Source organism: Dromaius novaehollandiae, chromosome Z (genome assembly GCF_036370855.1).
Source record: "Dromaius novaehollandiae isolate bDroNov1 chromosome Z, bDroNov1.hap1, whole genome shotgun sequence".
In the NCBI taxonomy this organism is placed as follows: domain Eukaryota; kingdom Metazoa; phylum Chordata; class Aves; order Casuariiformes; family Dromaiidae; genus Dromaius; species Dromaius novaehollandiae.
In genome coordinates, this window is record NC_088132.1 from 80,277,084 (window position 1) to 80,302,624 (window position 25,541).

The 25,541-nt window shown below is 42.5% G+C and overlaps 1 protein-coding gene across 5 annotated transcripts in view; it reads left to right on the forward strand.

The window, feature by feature from the left end:
- The window catches only part of LOC135325098 (SET-binding protein-like), a 263,102-nt gene extending 237,883 nt beyond the window's left edge, over positions 1 to 25,219 (forward strand). For all 5 annotated transcript variants that reach the window (XM_064502592.1, XM_064502593.1, XM_064502589.1 and 2 more), the window contains 2 exons: positions 13,694 to 13,861; positions 20,124 to 25,219. In XM_064502592.1, coding sequence (XP_064358662.1) covers positions 13,694 to 13,861; positions 20,124 to 20,680 — 725 coding nt within the window. In that variant the 3' untranslated portion in view covers positions 20,681 to 25,219. The remainder of the gene's footprint in view (positions 1 to 13,693; positions 13,862 to 20,123) is intronic.
- Positions 25,220 to 25,541: the final 322 nt, after the last annotated feature.

Here is a 25,541-nt window from a genome sequence, read left to right on the forward strand (position 1 = left end):
GGCATGTTTGTGCTGCTCGTTTGTTGGTGACGGGGATACCAACAATGATGAGGACTTTGGGACAAGCTAAGATGAAGGCTTAGGGCTCAATTCAGTTGCCCACGCAGAGTTGTCCCGTGTCACTTGAGATGCCCAAGACATCCTGTCTGGCCTCCAGCTGCTGTTCCAGAAGGGCAGAGGTCTTGCCCAAAGCCCTTTCACATGCCTGCCAGCCTCACACAGATGTTTCGAATGCCTTACAGGCATTTCAGATACAACCAGGTGCTTATATAGAGCCACTAGATCAAATCACGAGACTCGTCCCTCTTTAACTTTGGGCACCTAACTAAGGCAGCCATGATAGGCGTCTAATTTCTAGAGTTAAGAGAGAAGTTCCTCCAGTTGTCAACATGACTGACCTGTAGAAGCTGAATTATCCCCGGAAATCTCTCTTTCTGCTGGCCATGCAGAAGGCCTCTGCCAATTACACTCCTACCACATTCCACATTTCAGCGTCTCCTTTGAGCAGGATGAATTTCAACTTGAGAAGTTGTGGTTTGGTCACAGAGGGTCTGGGTGGATGGGATCCTCTCACCCAGATTTGGGTGTCTACAGCACAAATACCTACTTGAGTTAGGTTTCTCAACTTTCGTTATAGGCAGTGGAAGTTTAGCCAATACAGCTGAAGGATTCTAGAGATTGATTCATCTTAGACTAAAGTAGACCTATACACTTCATCAGATGACTCACCCTCTCCACTCTGCTGATTGTATTAATTTGATCTCTGTTGCCTATAATGGGAGCTCAGACACAGAGCTCTCATGTAGACACTTGGATTTTGATCACCTAAAGTTCGATGAGATGAACCCCATCTCTCCTTAGCTATTAAGAAAAAGCACCATCAGGAGGGCATAAGTACTAATCCATAGACCTGTTTTTGAAGTCAAAATCCAAAATATTGAATTTTATTGAGGCATTTTATTGGGGAGTTTTCCCAGCTGGAGAAAACTAAGCCTGAGTGACTTTTCATGCCCACATTGCTTAATAAGATCCCTTTAGACTTCTTCCTCCCAGAATTCTAGTTTTTCTGCAATACTTTTAAGGCCAGCTTTTGTACACAAGTTGTCTGAAGCTAGGACTTATCTTTAGGTAAATGTCTGCTTCAACATGCAGTGCTGAGCACATAAAATACACTGTCAAACCTATTTCAAACATACAGGCTTGAGAACCTGAGGTTGCCAGTTTCCCAAAGTTTGTTGTTTTCCATAGTTTGATGGCCTTACCAAGATCTCAGTCAGCATCAGTATTGTAGCAGGTTCTGCTGCTGTTAAATCTTTCTTTTTTTGTCGTATCATTCTGTTACCCCAGCAAAGCAAACATAAAGAAAAGCTCTGCTCATATCATCTTTGTTCTGGCATGACGTTTCCTCAGAAAACTCTGGATGTGTAAAGGGAAAATATTCTTACCCTAACATGCCTTTTCTGCTTTGTCTGCCTGGTGTTATTAAGTAGGCATATATGGCTATGGGGAGGGAAGTTCATTGTTTGAAGAGCCTTAAACATCCTGTTTTAGCTCCAGTAAATATGAAAACTGAAGCCAGGCCTGCATCAAAGTTATGCAGAGAGGCACTCTAGAAATTCAGAATGGCTCACACTTAGATATATAGCATTCGAATTGACAGCATAACTCCAAATGTCAGTGGTTAAGAGCATTTAGGGTCTTCCCAATATGCTCTTTATACTGGTTCTTGTCAGTCTGCTTTTCACACATCTGTGATAAGTGATTTCCCTCCTCCACCTCTTTCCAATCTCTTCTTTTTCTTCTATTTCCATCTATTTCCGTATTTCATTCCACTGTGCACTCTTCACCTCTTTAACCTCTTCTTCATCATTCAGATCCCTTCTTGTGTCTATACTCCACCGAGGCATTCTCTGACCGTATTATATTTGGTCTCTCTGCCATCCTTCTTACACTGTTATAGGAAGCAGTCTCCAGCAAGAATTTTAATGAAAACCACTCTCAATAAAGTACTTCCTTCTGAATTTTCCTTTGAAAAAAATATAAAATCCAAAGATTTTACACTGAAGTTCCTATCAGAGCAATGGTGTATCACTGAGGTTTTGGACAGGGTGCCAAGGAAAGGATGAATTTCAGGAAAAATCTTGAGTTCTAGATCTGTTTGTTTGGCTTTTCTCCATCCACAGCAACCCTGAGCTGGAGTAATATCGTACTCCGTTTGATCCTTTTTAAATATTTTAGGTGTTTTCAGAATGCCATTAGAATAGACCAACAATTAGAGTACTATATATCATCATGCTAGCTAGTTATTAAACTTCTTTGTCACTGAGGTTAATTGGCAATAACATTTATGATCTTACCTATGCATCTGTTTAAACAGATTTCAGTTTTCATATTGCAGTCAATTATCGTGGTTTTCAGAATGAAAGGTAAAAAATGCCCCCATATCTATCGATCTCGAATACAGAATGGGAGTGAGAGAGAGAACAATATATGCGCTCCCAGTGTGTATTATTTTTCATCGCTGGTGCTGATAAAGCAAGCACTCATTTTAGTGATAAATCAGCATTAAACTGGGATGAATGGACTCAGATATTAAAACAAAGCCAGCACGAGACTTTCTAAAAATAAAAACTCCTCAGTTACAGTCTGCTAGATTGCAGAGTATACTGGGAGTTCCATTAAGTGCTGAGATTTCACTTCAAATGCATGTCATACTCGGAGTATTTCTCATTGCATGAACTGGGGCATAGCGTATTACAGATAAAGCAGAAAAATGAAAAGACCATGTGGCCCAGTAGGGAAAACACTAATTCAGAAGTCAGCAGTCTTGGATGCTCCTATCAGCTCTATAGCTGACTTTCGGTAAAGCATTTCAGCCCATCCTCATCCTACCTGACAGCAAGCGCCTATCGTGGCAGCATGGTCCCCTTTGCTTGCTGCCACAGTGGCTGGAAAGGATGGACCCATCTGGAAAACAGTTCAAATATTGCTGGATTCAATCAGATGGTGGAGCTGACTACCTCATCCTTATCCTCTTGCTTTCCCTTCGTGCAGCTGTATGGGCAAATGAGTTCCAGCAACATCTACTTTTGCATGGTACTTTTTACTTTTCTAACATACACATTGTCAAAGGAGACCTTACATAGGTTTAGTGCAAATACCACATTTTGGTTAAAAAGAAAAAATACCACCTAAGTTTGTGCATCATACAGATGTTACCTTCTACTGGATGCCTAAGCTTTTCAGTTTCTGGAGGGACATTGCAATGCTTTTCTTCAGTGGAGATATCTGATCTGAGCTTTTTCAGCAAGATTTTTGCTAATTATTTTCCTACCTTCTCTGAGCTTTCATCTCTGTTTCTACAATGCCTTCTTCTCTCTCTCTTTCTGCACTGGATATGCCTAAAAAATGACTCCCTCCTTGCACCAGCCCAATCCATGTGCCTCGTTCATCCTCCCCTCACTAGTGGCCTGACTCTTCTGCCTATGCTTCATGCCGGCACAGTCCTACCAAAGCTGTCAGTGTCCCATTTAATGTGTGATAAATATGAACTGTTCCCAACTCCATTTGCCTAGGGGATATCAGCTCTATCTGCCACATTTAAAAATGATCATCCCTGTTGTTAAGAAAAACAACAACTCAAAACACCACTCTTGACTTTTCTCATTACTTACAGACTAAAATTCCCCCCATCTGTCTTTTCTCAGCTGTGTTCTTGAGAAAGAAATCCTATCTTCTTTTTTCTTCCTCCCCAATGAGCATATCCTCATCACTGTGACAGTTCATTTCAGTGTGACTACTCACCTCCAGGTAGTTTCTTGCTTCTAGCTGCAAGTCTTTTTATTTCTGCCCTCCATGTACCTAATGGCTTTTTATGCCTTAATAGGAACCCTTCCACACTCTCTTCCTTTACTTCCTCCAACATTTCTTTTTCTTTTCATTCCTTCTGAAGATTTTAATTTTTCTCCTTCCCCCCCTGCAACAGAATTTAGTTCTTCATCGCTGTGTATTAAATGATTCAATCTCTGGGATATTTCACAGTGAATTTCATTTCTTCAGCATCATCAGTCTCTGTTTGTCTCTCTTGATTCTGTCAGTCTGCAACAACTGTAAACTGCAACTTTCTGCTAAACCAAAAGGTTCAGGTTCTGGGCAAGAAGAGCCTTTGACTCTGAATTAGCCTTTTGAACCCTTAGGGTTTTCTCTCATTAAATTTATTGATTGCTGTCACCTGGATGTAACCAATATTTTCTCCTACTTTGATCCAAGTTCTCCTGGAAATCCTCATTCCATGTGTTCATCACTTCCTGGCATGACTAATGTCAGTGGTTGCTTCGATGACAATTTCAAACTTCACTCCTGCACAGCTTAAAGGGCCTGGAGGCATGGGAAGGGCACGTAGGGAGGGCAGGAGTAAATCGAGACTGAGCGCACGTTGTGTTATGGGTTGGTACTGAATCAGCGTACGAGCTGCTTCCACCAGCTCCATTAGCTTCCTTTTCACCTCTCAGTCCATGAGTGGTTGAACTTCCAAATGCGCATCCCGTCCTCTCCCATGACGAAGGCTACACAGCCGGTGTTCCTCAGTTTCCTAATTCAGGCCCCCTCTGCTTCCAGGCTTGCAATATGCAGAGGAGGTGGGAAGGGAATGTAACGGAGAACTTGTAATTCCTCCTGGAAAAAGCAATCCCAAAGCAAAACCAAACTGCAAGGCTGTATCTCCTAGGAAGGCTAATTCACAGCAAACACGGAGTTGAAACAGGCGGGAGATTGGGCTTCTGAATCACATTACAGCTGATCGTCCTCATAGCTGGAGGGGCAATGGGGATTTGAGACTCGTTCTGATGAGGAGCAAACTAGAACGGTCTTCCCCATTCCTCTTTGGGCTTAGTTCTTGCGCAGATAATGTTAGCAGCTACACGTTGCATGTCATTACACCCTGCTGATGGCTGCAGCCTGCAGCTCTCCGCCGTGCCGGTACCCTCTCCAACGGAGGATGGTTTGGAGCTTGTAAGCCCACATCTGCACGCAGCAACAGCGGCTGCTGCACTTGCCTAAGTGGCTCTCTGCTCGGCCTCAGGTACGGAGCTGCTGTCGCTATGCTCGCTGTCAGGAAACACCATCATCGCCACGAAGAAATGAAGAGGAGGACTTGCACCATATTCCTTGAAGTCAGGCACAGAGATTCACCCAAGTAGAAGGGAATGGCAAGACGGATTTAACCTCATTAGTTGCAGTAGGGCTGACTTTGTGCAATCTATCAGTGTACAGATACATTAGGGGAACTAAACTATTTCCACATCTCATTTACATAATGGATGGGATGTGAAATGAGTCCTATGGAAGAGAAGCGCCCTGGAGGCACTAAAGTTTATCACAATATGTAAGGGTTCTTTTAGATCATTGCATTAAATTTCCACTAACAAGATAACAAATTAATTGTCTGTATTACTGTACTAACCCAAAGCGGATAAAGTGTATGATTTCAGTGGCGGAAGGCAGCTGTTTAAGACAGCTTGGTGGTTATAGGAGGAGGCAGAATAGATTAGCTTGTCTCCCAGCATTTGCGTGCCACGATGCCAGCCCTCCTCCTGCCCCTTTAAGAAATCTGGCGCTTCTCTAATCTGATGTTGGACCTGAGCTTTATTAGTGAAGTGAGGGCGAATGAGTAAATCAGCTGTATCAGACAAGCCTCAGGACATCTGGAAATTGATCATTCTGCAGAAATAAGCACTCTGTGTTTATTAGCTGGGAGTTCATCACTATCGCTTCTCTTTATCCAATTCCTAAGAGATTTCAAAGCTATCATCATAGCATTAGCTCTTCTGACTGTGCTACTGCAGATAAAGATCAGAAGATCTATCTAATGATGGCTTTCTCGGTCTCCCCCTCACTTTCTCTAGAGTCTAAAGCTATCCCGATTTAAAAAAAAAAAAAAAAAAAAAAACAGAGATAGGAAAATAGCTGGAATGAAATAAAGCAGTCTTCGTGTCTTCAATTTTTCCCTGTTGGCAGTGAGAGCTTTTTTTTTATTATTATTATTCCACAGGAACTTGGTTTTATTCAGGGACACACATCCTGTGGAATAGAATCCCCTCACAGAAGAGGTAAAAATTTGAAGTCTCTAATGTGATGGTGGAAAAAGGAGGAAGATAAAAGGACCTAGAGCCATAAAGCAGTGCTGTACATTGAAAGTACAGTTATTTTTAAATGATAATGCATGTCAAATAGAAGCCAGGGAAATGAATTCCATAAGTTAGAAAGGTAATAAAAAGGAAATAATATTACTTTAAGAAAGAATAATTACTTTCCTTAACTGCATTTATCACATAGTAATTCAGTTCTCCCTTCTGGGATATGATGCAGTGCCAAACTTTTGACTGATTTATTTAAAATCAGCCTTTAAAAAGTTGCATCCAGATATGAGGTTTCTTCTGGTTCTCTATTCAAAACGGAGCCATTATCAAAATGCAAATAATATGACCAGCTTAATGTTTAGATGTGCATTCCCATACAACTGCACTGTGTAGCTAAATTGTGCAAAGAGGCTGGGAGAAAAATCCTCTGGAAGAGTTTTTCCGATAACAATGGCCTGATGCATAAACAATTTAAGTAAAGCAGCGGATTTCCAGAAGTCCGCGGGGAGTATGAAATCCAATGTAATGAACTCTCTAAGGAAAAATCTTCCATAGCGGTATCTTCGCAGAGATCAATTTTATCAGCTGATTTTTTTTCTGCTCTTCAATGGCAAATTCATATTTATTATCTCTCCCGAACTGGCCCTTAAGAGTTGCAGGCTGGCGGTGCGTCGTACTAGATTCTGTACACAAATAAAAGAAGAAAAGGTGGATGTTGTCCAAGAACCTTCCCATATAAGTACAAGATGAGAGAAAACAGACGAGTGCAATGAGCAGAGCGAGCATGATCTATCAGGAAAGCCAGGGCTGTTAATTAATCCGTTTGTACAGAGCCTAGCACAATGCAACTCAACCACATTACTTGCAATGTAAGTACTTAATAACAAAATAATAATGACTGGGCCTTTAAAATTAATGTATTAATTATCACCCAGAGCTCAGAAGTTGCTTAGCCAGTGAATGATGAATGCCAGTTTTTTATCCAAGTATCCAGGGAGCCATAAATCTTTAAGAAAAGGCCGGTTTTGCATCATTATTGTTTTCCCTCCTGCACAGGCTTTCTGCCAGTCTGCCTTGAACTCAAATGGTGCTACTCCTGATTCACCCTTTTATTTATGACCATTATGATTATTTATTTATAATCATGCCTTTATTGTTTTAGGTTCTTTATAATCTCCTTTCTGTCTGCCCTTGCTTTTGAAGTTGTCCTTTCCCTTTGCCCCTTTTTCACTAAACAAATAATGACTGATTTCCTCTCTGTTTTGTCCCCCGTTGCTTACTGGCATGTGCATGCGCTATAATCTATGATATCAGCAGGACACAGGGAAGTTAAGATAGGAATCTTTAGTGGGATATCTCACTTAAGTGGGTCCTAAATCAGCGGAAATCCACAAAGATCGACAGAAAACCAGGCGGGAAATAAGATCGGACTCCCGCCTATATCAGCTTGCGCTCTCTCCCCTTCTCTGGGACAGCAGCAAAGGATAAAATACCCTGGGGTCATGAGCTGCGTGAATTTTAAACTCTCAGCTCTTGGCAGTGTTGTGGAACTGAGATGTCAGGAGGATTTATTTCCCCGTGATTCAAAGGCGGAGTGAATTGTGGGGGTCCCTTGTGTGCGGCCTCCTGAGCAGAACACCCAAAATGAGAAGAAAAGCCCAACGAAAGGGAAAGGCGCTGCATCAGCCTGGTCCCTCCGCTTGAGGCAGAAGTCTCCCACCGCTGCCAGCTGAAGCACTGCAAATCACGGTGCCGCCTTGCGTCTCCAACAGCACCTCGGTTCCTCTGCTTGCATTTCGATATGCATGAAAGAAACCTGGTGGTTCTTACTTATTAGCAGCTCCAGAGCAGTTAATTACTCCTGCTTCTCAGCTCAGACATGAATTTCAGTGAGGTGAGTGATGCAGAATGAAGAAACGAAGTGTAGGGGACAAAACAGAGATGGTGAAGCCATGATTCACCGGTGATGAGCTGCTGTTGGACCACGTAGGCTTTGAAGTAATTCATTGCATTTGTATCTCATGTGTAGGAGGAGGGTTTTCCTCAATGATTTGTATGACCTTGCTAAACCTAGATAGGTGGTAATTGAGCAGCAACTGCTTCTTCAGAAGAAACAGAATAAAAATATTGAAAATATTGACTCACCCCAAAGGCAGTAAGCAGCACTTTGGTCTTTGACCTTTAAGCATCCTAGGGTAGTCAATAACCTGGCTGTTAGATGCTGTGCCTGCCACTGATTTTGATTTGGGAGTAGTTTAACCTTGAACCAAGATCCAAGTAACCACGGCAACAGGAAGTAGGCCTCTCCATCCAAGGAGTGGGAATCCATAAATCAAGGTCCCTAATGCAAACACTGTGTGCAGGTAGAGATTTGAGAGGATAAGTGGTTTGTGAGGGATTACCTTTGAAAAATGAATGACTGTCCCTTGATATGTTGAAGCACAGCTTCACAGAGACTTTTTTTTTTTTTTATCAATAGAGGTCAACAGGTTACAGCTGCATATTTTCATACAGCTCTTTATATAGGCCCTCCAGTTTAATTAGAACCAGATGTTGAATTTATGAGGTCGTTAGCATTATTATGTACCGTATGCACATGCATGTATGTATGTGTGTATTGAGGCATACACCCACGTATGCACATTTCTTGCACACAAACTACATTCATGAACAAATACTGCTGTGGCACTATGAAGTCGTGAAAACTTATTTCGGCTCCTTTTTGGTGTAGGCACAGTTGCACAGTGCTCTGATTCCATACGCATAATTGCCTGGTCAAATATCCCCATTTTTCTATGGGACGCTGCTTTATTCAATGTATAGCACTCACCTAATGCACAGCTGTTTGATAGTGTGATTTTCCTGTCGTTACTCAGTGTGCGATCTCACGTCTCATTTATTCTGTGTTTCTAAACCTTGCTACAAGTAGATGAATGTTTCATGAATGTTGATAATTTTATTTTCGCAGCACTGCTCTTGAGTTGAGGGGTATATTATTGTTCTCATTTGCAATAGAGGAACTGAGCAGAGAGAGATTAAAGTTGAATGGATACAATTTGAGATACTTACTACTTGATTTGAGGCTCTGGAAGGATGTGTGATCCAATAGCCAGAGACTCGTCTGCATGTCTCCACCAAGCCATGAACTCTTCTGCTGCAATCCTATTTTGGTCCTTTCTGTTTCAGACCCATTCTCATCCATTAAGTCCAAAGGCTTTTCATCAGGACTACTACCCTAGAGTGGCCCAGTCTCTTGCACCCAGTCTCTCAGACTCCTCTCACCAGCACAGATCTTCTGTGCTTGAGTCTGGTGGAGATGACTTCTGCAATTTCTGGGGCTGCATATAGGATCCCTGTTATTTTACATTTCATGTGCAGGGAGAAAGGTAGCACTGTTCATGGCAACTCTGAAGGAAATGTTAGTTCATATCTAGAGAGGTCAAGTGCAACCAACAGAGGTGGCCACTGAGAACACAGTTTCTGTGCTCTGCTTTGAGATCTTCTTGAATTTCTGGGAATTGCTTCTGGGATCATCATGGAACTCTTTGAGGAACTTCAGGGTACCTGCTCCTGCTGGAAGAGGATAGCTGCAGGAAGCCATGACTTCTAGCAAGCTGTAGCAGCTTCTAACAAGATCTGTCAGCTATTCCTGTTGATCAAGAGAAGTTCTGCTAAGGGCAGCATAAACATCCTCAGCAATGGTTATGACACACCGCAGGGCACAGTCCCAAGCACCGACTAGAGCATCTACCTTTGGTACATCAGAGGCCTCCACTGAGGTTTGTCCGGCCCTTAGACTATTACCCCCTGCTGCACTTCCATATGGGCACCAATGATACTGCCAGAGGAGACCTGGAGCGTATCACGCGTGACTGCATGGCTCTGAGGGCAATGGCCAAGAGCATTGGGGCCCAGGTGGTTTTCTCCTCAATCCTGCTGCTTGGGGAGGATGGATCCTGTGGGCCAATAATTGGTTGCACAGCTGGTGTTGGCAACAAGGATTTGGTTTTTATGACCATGAGACCTTCTTTGAGGTCTGAGGACTGCCAGGAAGAGACAGGATCCACCTGACTAAGTGGGGCAAAATCATCTTTGCTAGCATGTTGGCCAACCTGGTGAGGAGAGTTTTAAACTAGGTACAACAGAGGAGGGAGATGATGGCCCACAATCAAGTGAGGAAGTGGTGGACCAGGTTGACAATCAAAGGGTGCAGGATGATGTGGGCAGGAGAGCCTTCCTAATTAGCAAAACAGAGCTGAAAGGGGCCCACTTCAAGCATATGTACACAAATAAGGAAGAACATCCAGGATAGCATTATGGGGAAGCTCTCATACCTTTTCTGGGAAATCATCGCAAATGGGTGCCACTTTGAAGTGCCTCTACAGTAATGCACACAGCATGCAGAACAAGCAAAGGAATTAGAGGTCTATGAATGCTGTGATGGATGGATACAGGCTTTTTTGTCAGGATAGGCTGGGAAGGAGAGGAGGGACAGTTGCTCTTTATGTGACAGAGCAACTGGAATGCATGGAGCTCTGCTGAGGAACAAGTGAGGAGGAGCTTTTTGAGAGCTTATAGGTCAGGATTAGCAGGTGGACCAATATGGTCAACATGGCTGGTGTCTTCTATTGACCACCCAATCAGGAAGAAGTAGATGAGGCCTTCTTCAGACAAGCAGAAGGAGCCTCACATTCAAGTCCTCATGGGAGACTTCAACCAACCCAATGTCTGCAGGAGTGACAGCACTGCAGGGCACAAGCAAAACTAGGAGGTTTCTGGAGTGCATTGATGACAACTTCCTGACACGGGTGATGGAGGAGCTGACAAGGAGAGGTGCTCTGCTGGACCTTGTACTTACAAAGAGTAAGAAATGTGTTCATTCTGTTCAGAAATGTGAAGGTCAGGGGCAGTCTTGGCTGCATTGACCATGAGAGATGGTGGAGCTGAGGAGGGAACAAGGGAAACAGCAGAATCACAAACCTAAAATTCAGGAGAGCAGACTTTGACCCCTTCAGGGCCTTCCTGAAAGAAGACATGGGAGTCTGTCCTGGAGAGAAGAGCAGGCCAGGAGAGCTGGCTGATATTCAAGGATCGGCTCCTCCAAGCTCAGGAATGGTCCATCCCAGTGAGCAGGAAAACAAGTTAAGGCAGCAGGAGGCCTTCATGAATGAGCAAGGAGCTCCTGACAAAACATTAAAAGGAAATGTACAAGAGGAGAAAGCAGGGAAAGGTGACTCGGGAGGAATACAGAGATACTGTCCAAGTGTGTGGGAATGGGATTAGGAAAGCCAAAGCCTGAAGTTGAATCTGGTGAGGAGCATGAAGGGCAACAAGAAAGGCTCCTACAAGTACATCTTCAGTAATGACATGGACAATGGAATCAAATGCACCCTCAGCAAGTCTGCTGATGATACAAAACTGGGAGGGAGTGGCTGATACACCACAGGGCTGTGCTGCCATTCAGAGGGACCTGGACAGGCTGGAGAGATGGGCGGAGAAGAACCTTATGAAGTTCAACAAAGGGAAGTGCAGGGTCCCTCACCTAGGGAGGAGTAACCCCATGCACCAGCACAGGCTGGGGGCTGACCTGCTGGAAAGCAGCTCTGCAGAGAAGGACCTGGGAGTCCTGGCGGACACCAAGTTGACCATGAGCCAGCAGTGTGTCCTTGTGGCAAAGATGGCCAATGGCATCCTGGGCTACATTAGACGGAGTGTTGCCAGTAGGTTGAGGGAGGTGATCCTTCCCCTCTACCCAGCCTTGGCGAGGCCACATCTGGAGTGCTGTGTCCAGTTCGGAGCTTCCCAGTGCAAGAGAGACATAGACATCCTTGGAGCAAGTCCAGTGAAGGGCCACAAAAATGATTAAGGGCTAGAACCTCTGTCATACAAAGAGAAGCTGAGAGAGCTGAGACTGTTTAGCCTGGAGAAGAGAAGACTCTGGCATATCTTATCCATGTGTAATAAATACCTGAGGGAGGGAGTAAAGGAGATGCAGCCAGACTTTTCTGAGTGGTATCCAGTGGTAGGACAAGAGGCGACGGTCACAAATATAGACACAGTAAATTCCATTTAATTATAAGAAAAAAACACTTTTTTACTGTGAGGGTTGTTAATCACTGGAACAGGTTGTCCAGAGAGGTGGTGGAGTCTCTGTTCTTGAAGATATTCAAAACTTGGCTGGACACGGTCCTGGGCAGCCTGTTTTCATTGACGGTGCTTGAGTGGGGACCAAGATCCCCCAAAGGTGTCTTCCAACCTCAGCCGTTCTGGGGTCCTGTGTAGTTTAATTGCTTAAATCTAATGTATCTTTGAGATCTGAGTGCAGGTTGAGATTTGAAAGGATAAACAGTTTGTGAGGGATTACCTTTGAAAAATAAATGACTGTCCTGGATATGTTGAAGCCCAGCATCTCAGAGACTGGAAGCAAGTTTTCATAAGTTAGCAGAGTGGGGGTTACTGGAGTTATACAAAGAAGCAGCTGCTAGGCGTTATCTAAAATGGGCAAAAAAAACCCCCAACTTTATTGTAAAAAATGACTGAGTCATTTTGGCTGCCTTTCTCCTTGGTAAATTTGTATACTTACATATGTACATGCAATATGTACACACACACACACACACACACACACACGCACGCACACACACACACTATATATATATATGTATATATATGTATAAAAAAAAGTGGCTGGATGCACATTCAGATATAGCAGACACATGCAGCTATCTAATATGTAAAATTTCAACCCAAGCAGTTGAAACCTGACACATGTACAAGCAAACAAAATGGGTTCAAATCATAACAAGGTTTGAGAAACATTGCCAAGGGAGGAATCTATCAGCCCTTCTTGTATAACTATTATTTTTCTAAAACATGTGATCTCTTTGGAATATTTCTACCACTCTCACTTGTTCCATGCTGTAATCCATGTGAGAATAATTCTGATTCCGTCAGAAGCTGTTGGTAGAAAAGTGTATGACAAAGGTTTTTTTTCATCTTTTTTTATGCTCCCACCTCTTTGATGACTTGCAAGGTAAATTTTCATTAGGAAGGGGATTCCTGAAACACAAGTAGAAGTGTAACGTGCTTTAGATAGGGAATTACATACTGAGGCTGTTTCTGATGCCTGCTCCTTACTCAGACAAAACACCCACTGAGCCAAGTGATTGTAGAGCAGAAGTATATAAGTGTGTGGAGAATACACTACCCAGGGAACGATAAATAGACAATCCCACTGAATAGAGATATGAAGCATGTCTGTCTTTGTACATATGTGTGTGTGTGTGTTTGCTTTGAGAAGAAGCAGTCGTGCGGAATTACTGTGTTGGTTTACCATTGTTTTTAGAGATCAGCGATGGTAGATCCTGAAGCAAAATTATTAAAAGCAAACAAAAATCATGATCCTTACTAGTATCAAGACTGTATTCCAAGCACATATACTGGGAAACCTGGAAATATATTGGGGCAGCAAAGACTGGAACTGGCTACCCATTTGCAGATATTCTCAAGTTAGGTTACTTCATCAGTGTTCATCCAAATTTTGTTTCCTTCCCCAGGAATTGCAGGTCCCCACTTAAAAGCAGACCAGACTTCACTTCATAGTAAAATGGAAAGTTCTGCCTGTAATATGATGACCAGAAGGAAACCAGCAGCTGTTGACAGTGTTGCAATGCCAACTCCAGTATTATCTCTCCTACCTTCATCATCAGCAACATCTGAAGCAGGTAATGTTGTTTTCCTCCATCCCCTCTATTTATTCTCCATCTTCTTCCTTCAGGACTCCATGCAGACTTGTATGGCTCTTCCTGATTTGAGTAGTTTCATTTGAGTGTGAAAATTGCATATCTGATGTGATAATCAGGCTGTAATTTTTCTAATATTTTCTTATCGTAATGATATCTTGGCATATCAAATCTATTTCATTCGCGTGCTACCATTTGTGCAATAATAAGGACATAAATAGCACAAACCCCTATGGTCTAGCAGGGGACTATGACTCGTGAGTGTTCTGCTGAGCCCTGTTGTTCACTTCTTTGAATGTCTCCATCCCTGTAGTACGAACATGCCGAATACACAGTGAATATCTAAAGAGCAGCTGAGATTTCTTTTTGCATACTTCAGTGATTTTAGCATAATATTCTGTCTTGCAAATGTGAAATTGTCTGGTGCAATGAACTGTGGTTTAAAATATTTTGGAATAAATAAGTCAGAGTAGCATGTTTTTCAATCAACTTATATTTTGTGCTTCTATTTTGAATCAGATGAGGAAGCTGATAGCTTTTTACAGTCAGAAATTGAGCCAAGTCATTCAGTCGTCGTCATGCCCTTTCTCAGCATGGATAAAGAAGTTAATCTTGCATTGTGTCTTAATTTCCAATGAATGGGGAAGCCTCAGTACATCAGCCTGCATGCACCCATTAGGAGTTTCTTGGTCTTGTCAAACCTCTGATTCCCCATTCACCAAAAATTTACTTGTATCACTGAGTTATATGATTACATATTTAATTATGCCACTGGAAGTGTGCTCGCCGTGTACTCCCTTTGAGTTTCCTCTAGTCTCCTGAATAAGTAGTGCAGACAAGGATCCATGCTGTAAAGTGACTTCTATAAAGATGAATTTTTATATAAAAAAAATCAGGAGTCCCCGTTTAGCCCTTAATACCTTCCTATATATAAACTAAGGACAGATTTTTAATGCGGCGAAGAATGAAAGCACACAATTTTTTTTATGATCGGTTTCAAGATGAAAGTGTATGCCTGACTGCATAGTTCATTCTTTCCATTTTCAGAAGTCTAATTAAATTGTTGCTTTATCTGTAGCCCAGATGTGGAAATAATTTAGTGAAAACTGAGAGAAAACTGTGTTAATGGGAAAACAGGACAGTGCTACGGGTTTCCTGTAATTAATGGGGAGCTCTTTGAAAATGTCTCCGTTCGAACCAAGTCGACAAACCGAGCCCAGCTGTTGAGCAAACGCTCTTCTCTGTGCAGTGCTCTGGCGAGTGGCCTCAGGCACCTCCAAAGGGATCTAGAATGACAGGCAGGAAGATTGATTTCTGCTGCCACGGACATACCAAAGCTGCCCCGAATGAAGCTAGCAGATGAATGGAGAACCTCCAAGCAGTCTGATCTACCTGGGCTTGCCTCCTTCTTTAACACGACTGTGCTGCAGTCCGTCATTCGGCCTGCTTTAAACTGCCGTTGCAAATGTATAGTTTCAATCGAGCTTTCTCTCTTTGCCTCAGAAGCTATTTCCTGCGTCATATTAATCCTCCGGGACTTCCCGGCATGGCCCGCGGTCGTTTCCATTTGTCTCAGGCTGTGAGACGGAGCAACACTGCATGTGTGCCTCGGGGAGGGGAGAAACTCCAGTCCTTCTCATACTTTATTTTAGAAGTGTAAAGCTGGTCTTTAAGGTGGTTCTTGCTGGTTTATTTGCAATACTTGCAACTCAAGGTGGCGAGGTGAGGTTGTGCATGGAGAGTTAGGAAAGGATGGAGGGAAGGCGCCGAGGCTTGGCTGGAGAGAAAGCAGCAGCAGCAGAGTGCAGCACCGGTGTGTACTTCTGTGGTTTGTTTTCACAGCCTGCTTTCGAGTTGCAGCATTTGCAGACGGTACCGCAGTGTGCGCGTCTCTAATAGCACAGGGCAAGCCTCACACAGCTGTTTGCAGATAGCAGGACAAAACTGCAGAGGCTTATCTGAATTACCGGTGTCTTGGGAGGCCAGACTTCTTCCCTCTTCCAGTGCTCTCTAGTGAGCTCAGAGAATGATCTCCTTCAAAAAGGGTCCTCTGTGTGGAGGAAGAGGAAAATCCAGAGGCATTTTTCTCCTGACAGCCTTTTGATGACAGTTGAGTTCCTCCTTTTGTTGAGCTCTGACTGCTTTTTTCCACATTCTTGAATTTTCAGGTTATAGCTTGCTTCTCTCTGTACTTCCAAGTCTCCAGGCAGGTCCTGTGGTGGGAAGACAAGAAGGTGTCTCTTCTCACACCTCACCGCATGGTCAAATTCAAGCTGTCTCTATATGCAGCTGCACTGAGAGGAAATGGCCTAATTGCTGCAAGTAGTTAGACACCCACACTTGGGAACGGTCACAGAGCAAGCGAAGGTTCAGACGAGCTCTTATTGAGCCTGTGCTGCTTCAAGTAGTTGCAATCTCCGTTCACTTTGGGCTGGATGGTGCCAAATAGCGTCAGGCCTTCGTGGAGGCAGTGTATGGCCCTGCAGCCTGGGGAAGCGTAAGGAGATAACTGTGCCCAGGCAGCATGGTCCTCCCCTGCACTCCGCAGTATACGGAGGCTGCCCTCTTGTTCTATCATCCCTTCAGGAGCATATCTCCTCTTCATCTGCCTGTGCACAGAGGTGGCATTACTGTTCCCCGCTTCCTCTTCAGCCCTTTTTAGATGACTTCCACCAGATAGAGCAAAACGAAAGTCTTCCTTCCAAGTCAAGGCTCCCACCTGCAAAAATTAAACTAGGTGCAGGAAGAGAACAACAAAGCCTAAAAGCAATGAAGACAAACTAGGGCCCAGGGCTGGGCAGGATCTGCCTGGATAAAATGGAAGAGATTACTACTTAGGTTTGGTTTTAAGCTGAGCAGTATATCACATGGCAATGTAGCAAAATATTTTATATCAAAGATTGCTCAGCAAGAGCTTCCAGATGAGTTGATAACACCTAATGGCTCTCACTTCAATAGTGGTTTATTTTGGCAGATCTCCCTGATATTTTGTCATATGCACACCTCATCAAATCTTCCCCTGCAGACACATCAGAGTCCTTTCCACACAGTCTCTCCACTCCAAATGTAGAATCAGATGTCCCTGACTATAATGCAAAATAATACTGGCTTTCCAAATATGTCCTTTAAAAAAGCTTGATATAAAAGGATATTAATTATTCAAGACATATATTCTGACCGTTGACAGCATATTTAACACAGCTCAAAAACTTTCTAAAGCTTGGGAGTTCAGAGGCTTCTTAGGGAAGAAGGCAAAAACATTATTAGTAGCTTCTAAAAAGCTTCCTGAGAAAGTAATAAACATCCCAAAGCATTTACAGAAGAAAAATTAGTGCAGTAAGCCAGCACAGAACAACTTCTTGGTAAATGAGAAAATAAGTTTCAGTCCAAAGGAGAAGGGGATGTGTGCTTGCTAAGTTATAAGAGGGCACAGTATCTAAACATCATGACAGAAAACACTGGTAGTGGTATTGAGCTCATTGATTTACATCTATTTTAGACACCTACTCATAACTGTCTTCATATCGGTTAATCTTGGAGAACTGGGTTGTTCAGCAGAAAGCAGACACCTACATCGGCTCAGCACAGTCACTGTCTACCTGCCGTTGGGCTCCATTCAGTTTTCTAAGCCTGGGTGTCCTGGACCATTTGGGTGTCTAAGACACCCATCAGGGCTGGCAGATAGGACACAGGACTTACAGGAGACTTGCACCCTCCTTGTCCAGTCTCTGGCTCTCAGAAGGGTTCCCATGGTCATCTCAAAAGGCATTAAGCTCCTACTTTAGAAGAACAAATCATCCTCTACTGCCCATACTGACTAGATCTCTATTGACTGCAATGGAGTGTTAATGCTGAGCTGCAGAAATAGCAGATACCGATAGATCTCAGTAAAGACATAAAATCTTTGCAGATACTTGGCTAATGTTTCTTTTCAGATTCATTTCCTGTCCTTTGGCTTACTTTCTTTTTATTGAAAGACAAGATTAATGCCAAATCTCCTGATTTCACCAGGGACCTTGCAGTTTGTGTTGTATTTTTGCTAAAATTCTCACATGCCAGATTTCCAGCATGAGCCGAAAAATTTCAACTTTGGTTTCTGCAAAAAAATTGCATCTTGAACATGTGGGCTTTGGAAAGAAAATCTTGAAAATGTGCCCTGAATGTAGCCATGATATACAAAATGTAGACAGCAAATATGAACGGTGTGCAAAATATTTGATTTCTTAAAATCCCATGACATGAAGCCACTCTTAGGACTGGGGAAGGGTGGGGGGAGGCGTGACTCAAAGGAGTTTAATGCTTAGAGCTGGAAATATTGGGAAAATATATGTCAATCACCAGTGAGGCCGGATGAGAGTAATTGTTTTGTGTGACAGGGATCTAACCTTTTTGATCAGATGACTGAGAAATAACTCCCTCACTGCCACTTGCCCTTAGGGCTCTTAAATCCACACTTTTTAGGGGTGACCTACTTGAGAGGAGTTTTGTGCAACTAATTAGATTCTCCCTAGCAATTTCGATATTTCATTTCCTTTCTCTTTTTCTTTGGTACCAAAATGACTGCATTCCTCTTTTCTTTTGTCCTCTGTGAATCACAAACTGTAAATGGATTTTGTTTTTCTTTTTGGTGTGGGGAGTGGGTTACATATGGAAAATGTATTTTGTTTTGTAATTAATGAAAACCAGACTTTGGGAAGTTGGCCATCCAGGTCTTTATTTATAAGAGAGCATATGTCTGTGTTTTGTTTATGACTCACTCCTACTTCTTGCATTGTAACTTGGGTTTGTTTATGCAAGCTCTTTGCTGAATCCAAGCAACATGGTGGTATAAGAGCCAATAATTTACGTTCTCCAAAAGGGGAGGACAGTGAATGAGGTTTGTATGCTGAAACTGTCATATCCCATAGTGAGCAAGGAGAGATTCTGCCACTTGACAGCTCCTGGTTATCTACAGAAAATGCTACAATAGCAACTTTATTTTAAACTACTGCTAGAAGATTGGGCTGTTAGCCATGAAGGGAGTGATAACCCCCAAATGAACCTTTCTCGAAATCTTGGCTGCTCTGGAAACTTCAAGGATTTCAGACCCAAATGACTGCTTGACAGTCAGGTGTAAATTAAGTTTGCAAGTAGATGTGGGCTGAGGTTAATTTAGTGGGATGTTTTATTCTTTACTGAAAAGAAATTCTGAATTCCATCATTTCTTTTCCAGCAGTGCAGAACGGATATGTTAGCAGTGAAAGGGAGCACCAGTTATTGCAATAGCAGAATTAATACAGTCTGTTTCTCTCACAAAGGGGTAGTTACTTCTAATCCGTGTTCAGATTCCGAACTCTGAACAGATGCCACGTTCAGTGAAGAACAATTAAACAATTTAAGAAAAACAAGCAAGGTCTCGTGTCCTAAGCAAAGCACCAGGAGCCAAGAAATGCTGGGTTCTCTTTCCAGCTCTAACAATGACTCACAACATGACCTTGGCAGAAGACTTGGCTGCCTTGGACTTCATTCAGATCTCAACTACAGTGATCTGAATCAGGAGTCAGCTTACTTTGGAGGCCATTAAAGTCAATTACATGACTGGGTAGTTTCAGCTAGTATCTGCATAGATGATATTAAAGAAACCCAAGCAGGGGCAATGAATTTGCCAGAGGTGAGGAGAGCCACGGAGCCTGTCTGTGTCCACTCGTTTCAGTAACAAAACCTTTTTATACTAACCAACGTCCATGTTGAGCATTAAAGAGCAAGGGCAGGATGTCCAGAGTCTATATTTGGGGTATACAAAGTTTAATAGCTGTTCTGGTAAGCCAATATGACACCTATATTAAGCAGCCCTTTCTTCCCTCCCACTAGAGGTTTAGAAATGAGGCAGTGAGGTTGAAGGAAACCCATAATAAAACGTTGCCGCAGAAAAATTCTGTTGCTTTAGAAGAGGAGAGAGCTGCAGAGAGATCTCTGAGGACTGTTTAATAGTCAAAGTTGTAAGTGTTTTCATCTAGGCTAGTAAAAAAGGAGGTAACAGCAATTCTTCTGGGGCTGTCATTGTAGTAAATAATCTTTTCATTGTTTTAATTGCTTTTCTATGTGGAGTCCTGTCTCACAGCCATTGCTTCTTCAGTCTTAATAGTCATATTCAGCCTACTAGACTTAAAAGCATCTGGTCTTGGTGGTGCTAAAAGTGGGAGAAGGATGGTTTCTATTCACTTTTGTCTTACCCATTCCTGTTTCTGCCCTTGTCTCCCAACAGCCAGCCCACCGCTGAAAAAAAGGTTCAAGCGCCGTGAAATCGAAGCAATCCAGTGTGAGGTGCGCAAGATGTGCAACTACACCAAGATCCTGTCCACGAAGAAGAACCTGGATCATGTAAACAAAATCCTGAAAGCCAAGCGGCTGCAGAGACAATCAAAGACAGGCAATAACTTCGTCAAGAAAAGGAGAGGGCGTCCCCGGAAGCAACCTCTCTCATTTGACGAAGACTCCAGAGACCAAATGCCCGTTCTGGAAAAATGCATTGACCTTCCCAGCAAAAGAGGTCAGAGACCTACACTGAATCCTTTACTATTGGAACAAGCAGCCACCCAAGATACAATCATGGCCACCATCGAGGCTGTCATACACATGGCTCGAGAGACGCCGCCTCCGCCACCTCCTCTCCCGCCTCCCCCTCCTCCTCCTCCTCTACCTCCGCCTCGGACGCCGCGAGTCGGGAAGAGGAAAAGCAAGTCCCCGCAGGAGGAGGAGGAGGACGTGAAGGTGAAACGGCATCGGAAAGGCAGAGGGAGTGAGAGCGAAGGCCTTCCCTAACGCTGAGGCACCCCATTGAGTGTGGGGCGCTCCAGGACTGAAGGCGCGAGGTTCGCTCGGCACCCGCAGCAGCATCGGACTCACTCGTCTCTCCAGTAGCACGGCAGCCGAAAACCCTTGACGGAGAGCTGGCCAGCAGCGATTCGCATCTTCCTCTTCATCAGCTTTGGCACCAGCCCCAAGGAAAAGGGGGGACGGGGTGAGGGTGGGGGTTGGATGGGTGGGGACAGGGAGGGAGGGGAGGATGTCAAAGTTAGCAAGACCGTCTACTTTGCCGAATTTCCAAAAACTAATCCGCATCTCAGCATTGCTGTTCTCATACCGTACCCTGAAGCGGGAGGTCGTCCGCGCAGTGAGCTGAACATTGTCGTTAGAGCTGCATGCTCGACTGATTCTGTTTGGTGGGCCAGGTGAAACTAAGAGTAACCATACCATAGTAGAAATCACTGTAAAAAAAGGAAAAAAAAACCAACAAAAAATGTAATTTTCTCAACTGTGATCTTGGTTATAATCTGTTTGATTTTTTTTTTTCAGTTTTATATACCTACCAGGCTTTGGGGCAGCATAACCCAAAACGCCTGACTCCTGCTAGAACTATATATTTTTTTTTCTCATTTACTTGCCTAGTTACAACTAGCTGCAATATAGGCAATAGAAAAGTAGAGCCTTACATGCGCACACACTCATTCCGAGTGCTATCCCAAGGATCAATGGAATATCATAGCATTTAAAATAAGGTGTACATGGATATTCAATTATGATAGCATGTTTCTGTGAAACAACTTGGCATTTTCAATGGCATGTGAAAAAGGGGTCATCCGTCAACCAAGTTGTTTCGATGCTCGGTACATATGAGTAGAGAACAGCAAGGCACTTCTGGGGAATAGAGTTATAGCAAAGATGGACAAAATCACCAAAAAAAATAAAAAAGATAAAAGAAAAAAATAGGACAGAAAAAAATAGAGTAAAAAGACAGGGCCCAAACCTAGCAGTTCTTACCACCTGCAATTCCCAATGAAATTGATGGGAAATCCAGGATCTGAATTATTTGCATTGGGTAGCAATGCCTTGATATGTTCTTTTAAAGAAAATAGCTAAAGTAGATTGTTTTAAAAAATAGATGACAAAACCCTATGGAAAATAGCTTCTTTCTTGGCAATTATTTCTTTAAAAAGAAAAGGAATAAGTGTTCTTATCTGAAAAATAAAAATAAAAATGTTCAAAGGGTATCACCACTGCAATTGTATTAATGCCACTTTGGACATGTTCTCCAAGTTGTGGTTGCCTTAATAAACTAAAAAAAAATTTTTTTTTTGTACATAATGTAATTATAAAGCTCTCAGTCTGCATGGATGCAAACTGTGTGTGACAAATCGTCTCTTTAAATGGTCAGTTCAAACTGTACATTTCTCATTCGAGTTGTACGTTAGCCATTGATTTAACTTGGGTGAAACACCCAAGCTCCATTTCCACAGCCCAATTAAAATGTTTAACTAAAACACAGACTGAACGTGAAGCTGTTCCATTGCAGTAACAATGCTTTTAAAAAAGTCAGTTGTTGAAATTTGAAATAGGTACTTTCAACTTGATTTTATTTCTTTTTCAAGACCTTCAGTACTCTCAACACCTGGCATGGCAAGATGGATATTAAAATGGGAGGGGGGGGAGGGAAAATTCCAGCAAGGGAGCGGGGAGTGGAGTTATTTAATGATTCACAAGCCAACTGTTATTCCCTTTTTGGAGAAATCTTTGAACTGGCTTACTGCCAAGGAAACTTCAAATAGCACGACACTAAAAAAAAAAAAAAAAAAAAAAAGACAACAAAAAAAGTCCCCACAAAAAAATATTGCATTTCTATTCTGTTATTTATTTACAAAAAAAAATCATATCAAGACTATGGTGTTAAAGGGACACTGTAAACATACAGCTCATTATTTTTAGAGGCTGATTTTTCTTCTGTGATAGCACCTTAGCTTATTGAAGCTGAATGCATTAGGGGTTGGGGTTGGGGATCGGGGCAAAGGGATGCTTTTTTTAAGGCTGAAACAAATCTTGAGGTCCCCACTCCTTAAACCAAGAGGGATCGCAGAATTTCATTTCCGATATTTGTTTCGCATCGTTCATCGTACTCATTTGCGCTTTTTGTTTTCCAATTAATGCAGCTTGGAAACAAACTGGTCAGTTGCTCCTTTGGCTACAACCAATTTTGCCTTTCGGTTCCCTCGAATTAGCGCGGTGTGATGGACTGAAGCTGGGGACCTGCGGAAACCACCCTCCCACCTCCTCCAGCTCCTCCCTTCTCCCTGAAAAAGCATTCGACTGAGACTTAGTTTATCCAGAAACTTGGGGTTTTTTCCATCTCTCCCTTGGGCCTGATGGGAGTTGACAGTGTCTCTTTAATTGCAAGGAAAAAAAGAAAGCCTGCATTATTCCAGGTAGTCTATAAACGGGAATTAAGCCAGATGCCAACCCATCCCTGGTTTTGTAGTCAGCGATCTGCTTATGAGCATGGAAATTTCTGTGTGGAGCGAGAGGAGATGAGGTCTGCAAGGACCAAATCCTCTCTCCGGGCACCCATCGGGGCTTTGAGACGTGACGGACCCTGCGAGGCGCTGGGAAGGGCTGGATGCGGGCGCTGAGGCTCGGCCGTGCGTCCAGGGGACGGCACGGCGCAGCCCCGGCTGGCTGACAGGCAGATTAGCTTGCTAATTTGTATGAAAGCAGGCTGAAAATACTGTTAGATGGCACTCAGAATTTGTGTGCTGCATGTTGCCTAGTCTATAAATATGATAAGCAAGTTGCTGACAGAATAATATTATAAGGCGATGTACTACATGCAGATCATAAAGGATTTAGTTTTAGGGCTTAAGGCTAAAATCCCACTCCTGCAGTTTATTACCCAACAATATTCCAGTAATGAGCTTTTTTGATTTTTTTTTTCCCCTACTAGTAGGAAGATTTACTGAGGAACTCTCTAAATTCGCTCCATACATTTCCAAGAACTGTATAAAACCAGGGTGAAAGCCCTCTTTGCTTATTAAGACCAAAAAGACCTTTCAAACCTCTCTGGCGCGTCACAGATTAATGCACATCTTCGAATTCTTCAATAAAAAGGCAAAACAAAATCACGTGGCTCTGAGCCATGGGTTTGCAGCCTCTCCATGGGTCCCGTATTCTTCAACCCGGCATAAAACAAGGGAAAGGGACAAGTGTGTGGGGAGAGAGGGAAAAAAGAAATGCTTATGTCTCCAATAGCTCCCTACTGCCAGTTTCTTGAGCCCGTAATTATTAAATTTTCTGTGAAGCACCTTGCATGTTTTTGGGTAGCTGTCAGAAAAAAAAAAATGCAAGGGATAATAGCAATTGGCTACTACAGCATGGCCCATGCCCCTCCGTTTTTACAGCAATGCTTTGGACCATTCGTGTAGGATATTCTGTTTGTATTGTCGCATTTTTTGGCTAGCGTCTGGTACACTGAGGTGCTGGTTCATCCCTGGGCTTCTAAGCGCTACAGCAAAACAACCGGTGGACAGTAACTGTCGCTCCATCCACAAGGATCCCCCCAACTCTTATTTTCACAGGCCCTGCTTCAGGACTGCACTTAAGCACACTTAAGTAGTATCTCCTGGGAAAAGGAAAAAAAAAAAAAAAACAGGAAAAAGAAAGAAACAGGATGGTTTTCTGGATTAAGAAAACATCATGCCCTTGCAATGCCTCTTCCTTCCATATCATCCAAAAACTGGGGTGCAGCAGTTCTGAGACAATTAGAAGCACATTTCAACAGAGGACACATTTGAGATCTCCTTAAGATGCCTGCCTAGGTTGTATAAAACACTACGTAGAAAAAAAAGAAAAATAAAAAAAAATGTAAAAACATGAAAAGAGCTGCCAATTGGACAACATGGGGAAGCAGTTCAACCCCATGTTGGTTTGTTTTACTTTTCTTTTTCTTTATTTTTTTAAGCTATTTCTTAAATAATAAATGCACATGAAGTGTTAAATATGTATATACTGTATTTCAAAAAAAATTAAAAAAAATCAAACGAATGGGGCACAAGATTGTTCTATAAGTCGTGCTGGCTAATTTTTAGTTTGTATTCATAAGTGGTTTTTAAAAGCCTTTTTTAAAGTGTAATTTGCATGTTCTACTTTGATTGTATGTAAACATATTTTAGAGCAAAAAAATGTATTTGTATTTTATTGAATATAGAGGCAAGAAAAAAAACTTGTACATTGTTTGAAATGTTCTTTTTGTAACAGTTTTTATTCATGAAGCATTTTTGTACATTTAAAAATGGATATGGACTTGATGTTCTTTGAGGCTTAGATACATCTGGCATGCTTTAATGTCATGCTCCTTCATGATCTTAGATGTTGGTTTTTAAACATTTTTTTCTAAAACAAAGCTCAGTCTTTTCGCTACCAAATCAGGTTAGCACAGTATAGAGCACTTAACTAAAAAAAAAAAAGAAAAAAAAAAGTTAATCCTATTCATATGTTATTCATTGTGTGAAATTAAAGGAATTCAATTCAGTCTAACATGAGTTGTGAATTCTTTTGTCTTATTTTCCATCTGTTTCCCATCACTAAGGAGTTTAATAGCTTTTGGGATACTAATACCATGCATTCACAAGCCCTCTTTATGGTAATGGAGAAAAACATGCTTTGGTTCTGTTCTTTTTTCTTTTTTTTTCTTTTCTTTTTCCCAGAATATCCTTAAAAGTTAAAAATGGACTGTGTTACGGGCCTCGTAGGCAAAAGGGGGCTTCACACTTCGCGTATTACTACACAAGCAGAAACATCTATGGTCCAAGTTACATCCCTAGGCACCCGAGCAGTGGTAACCACTGTGCAGGTGGGA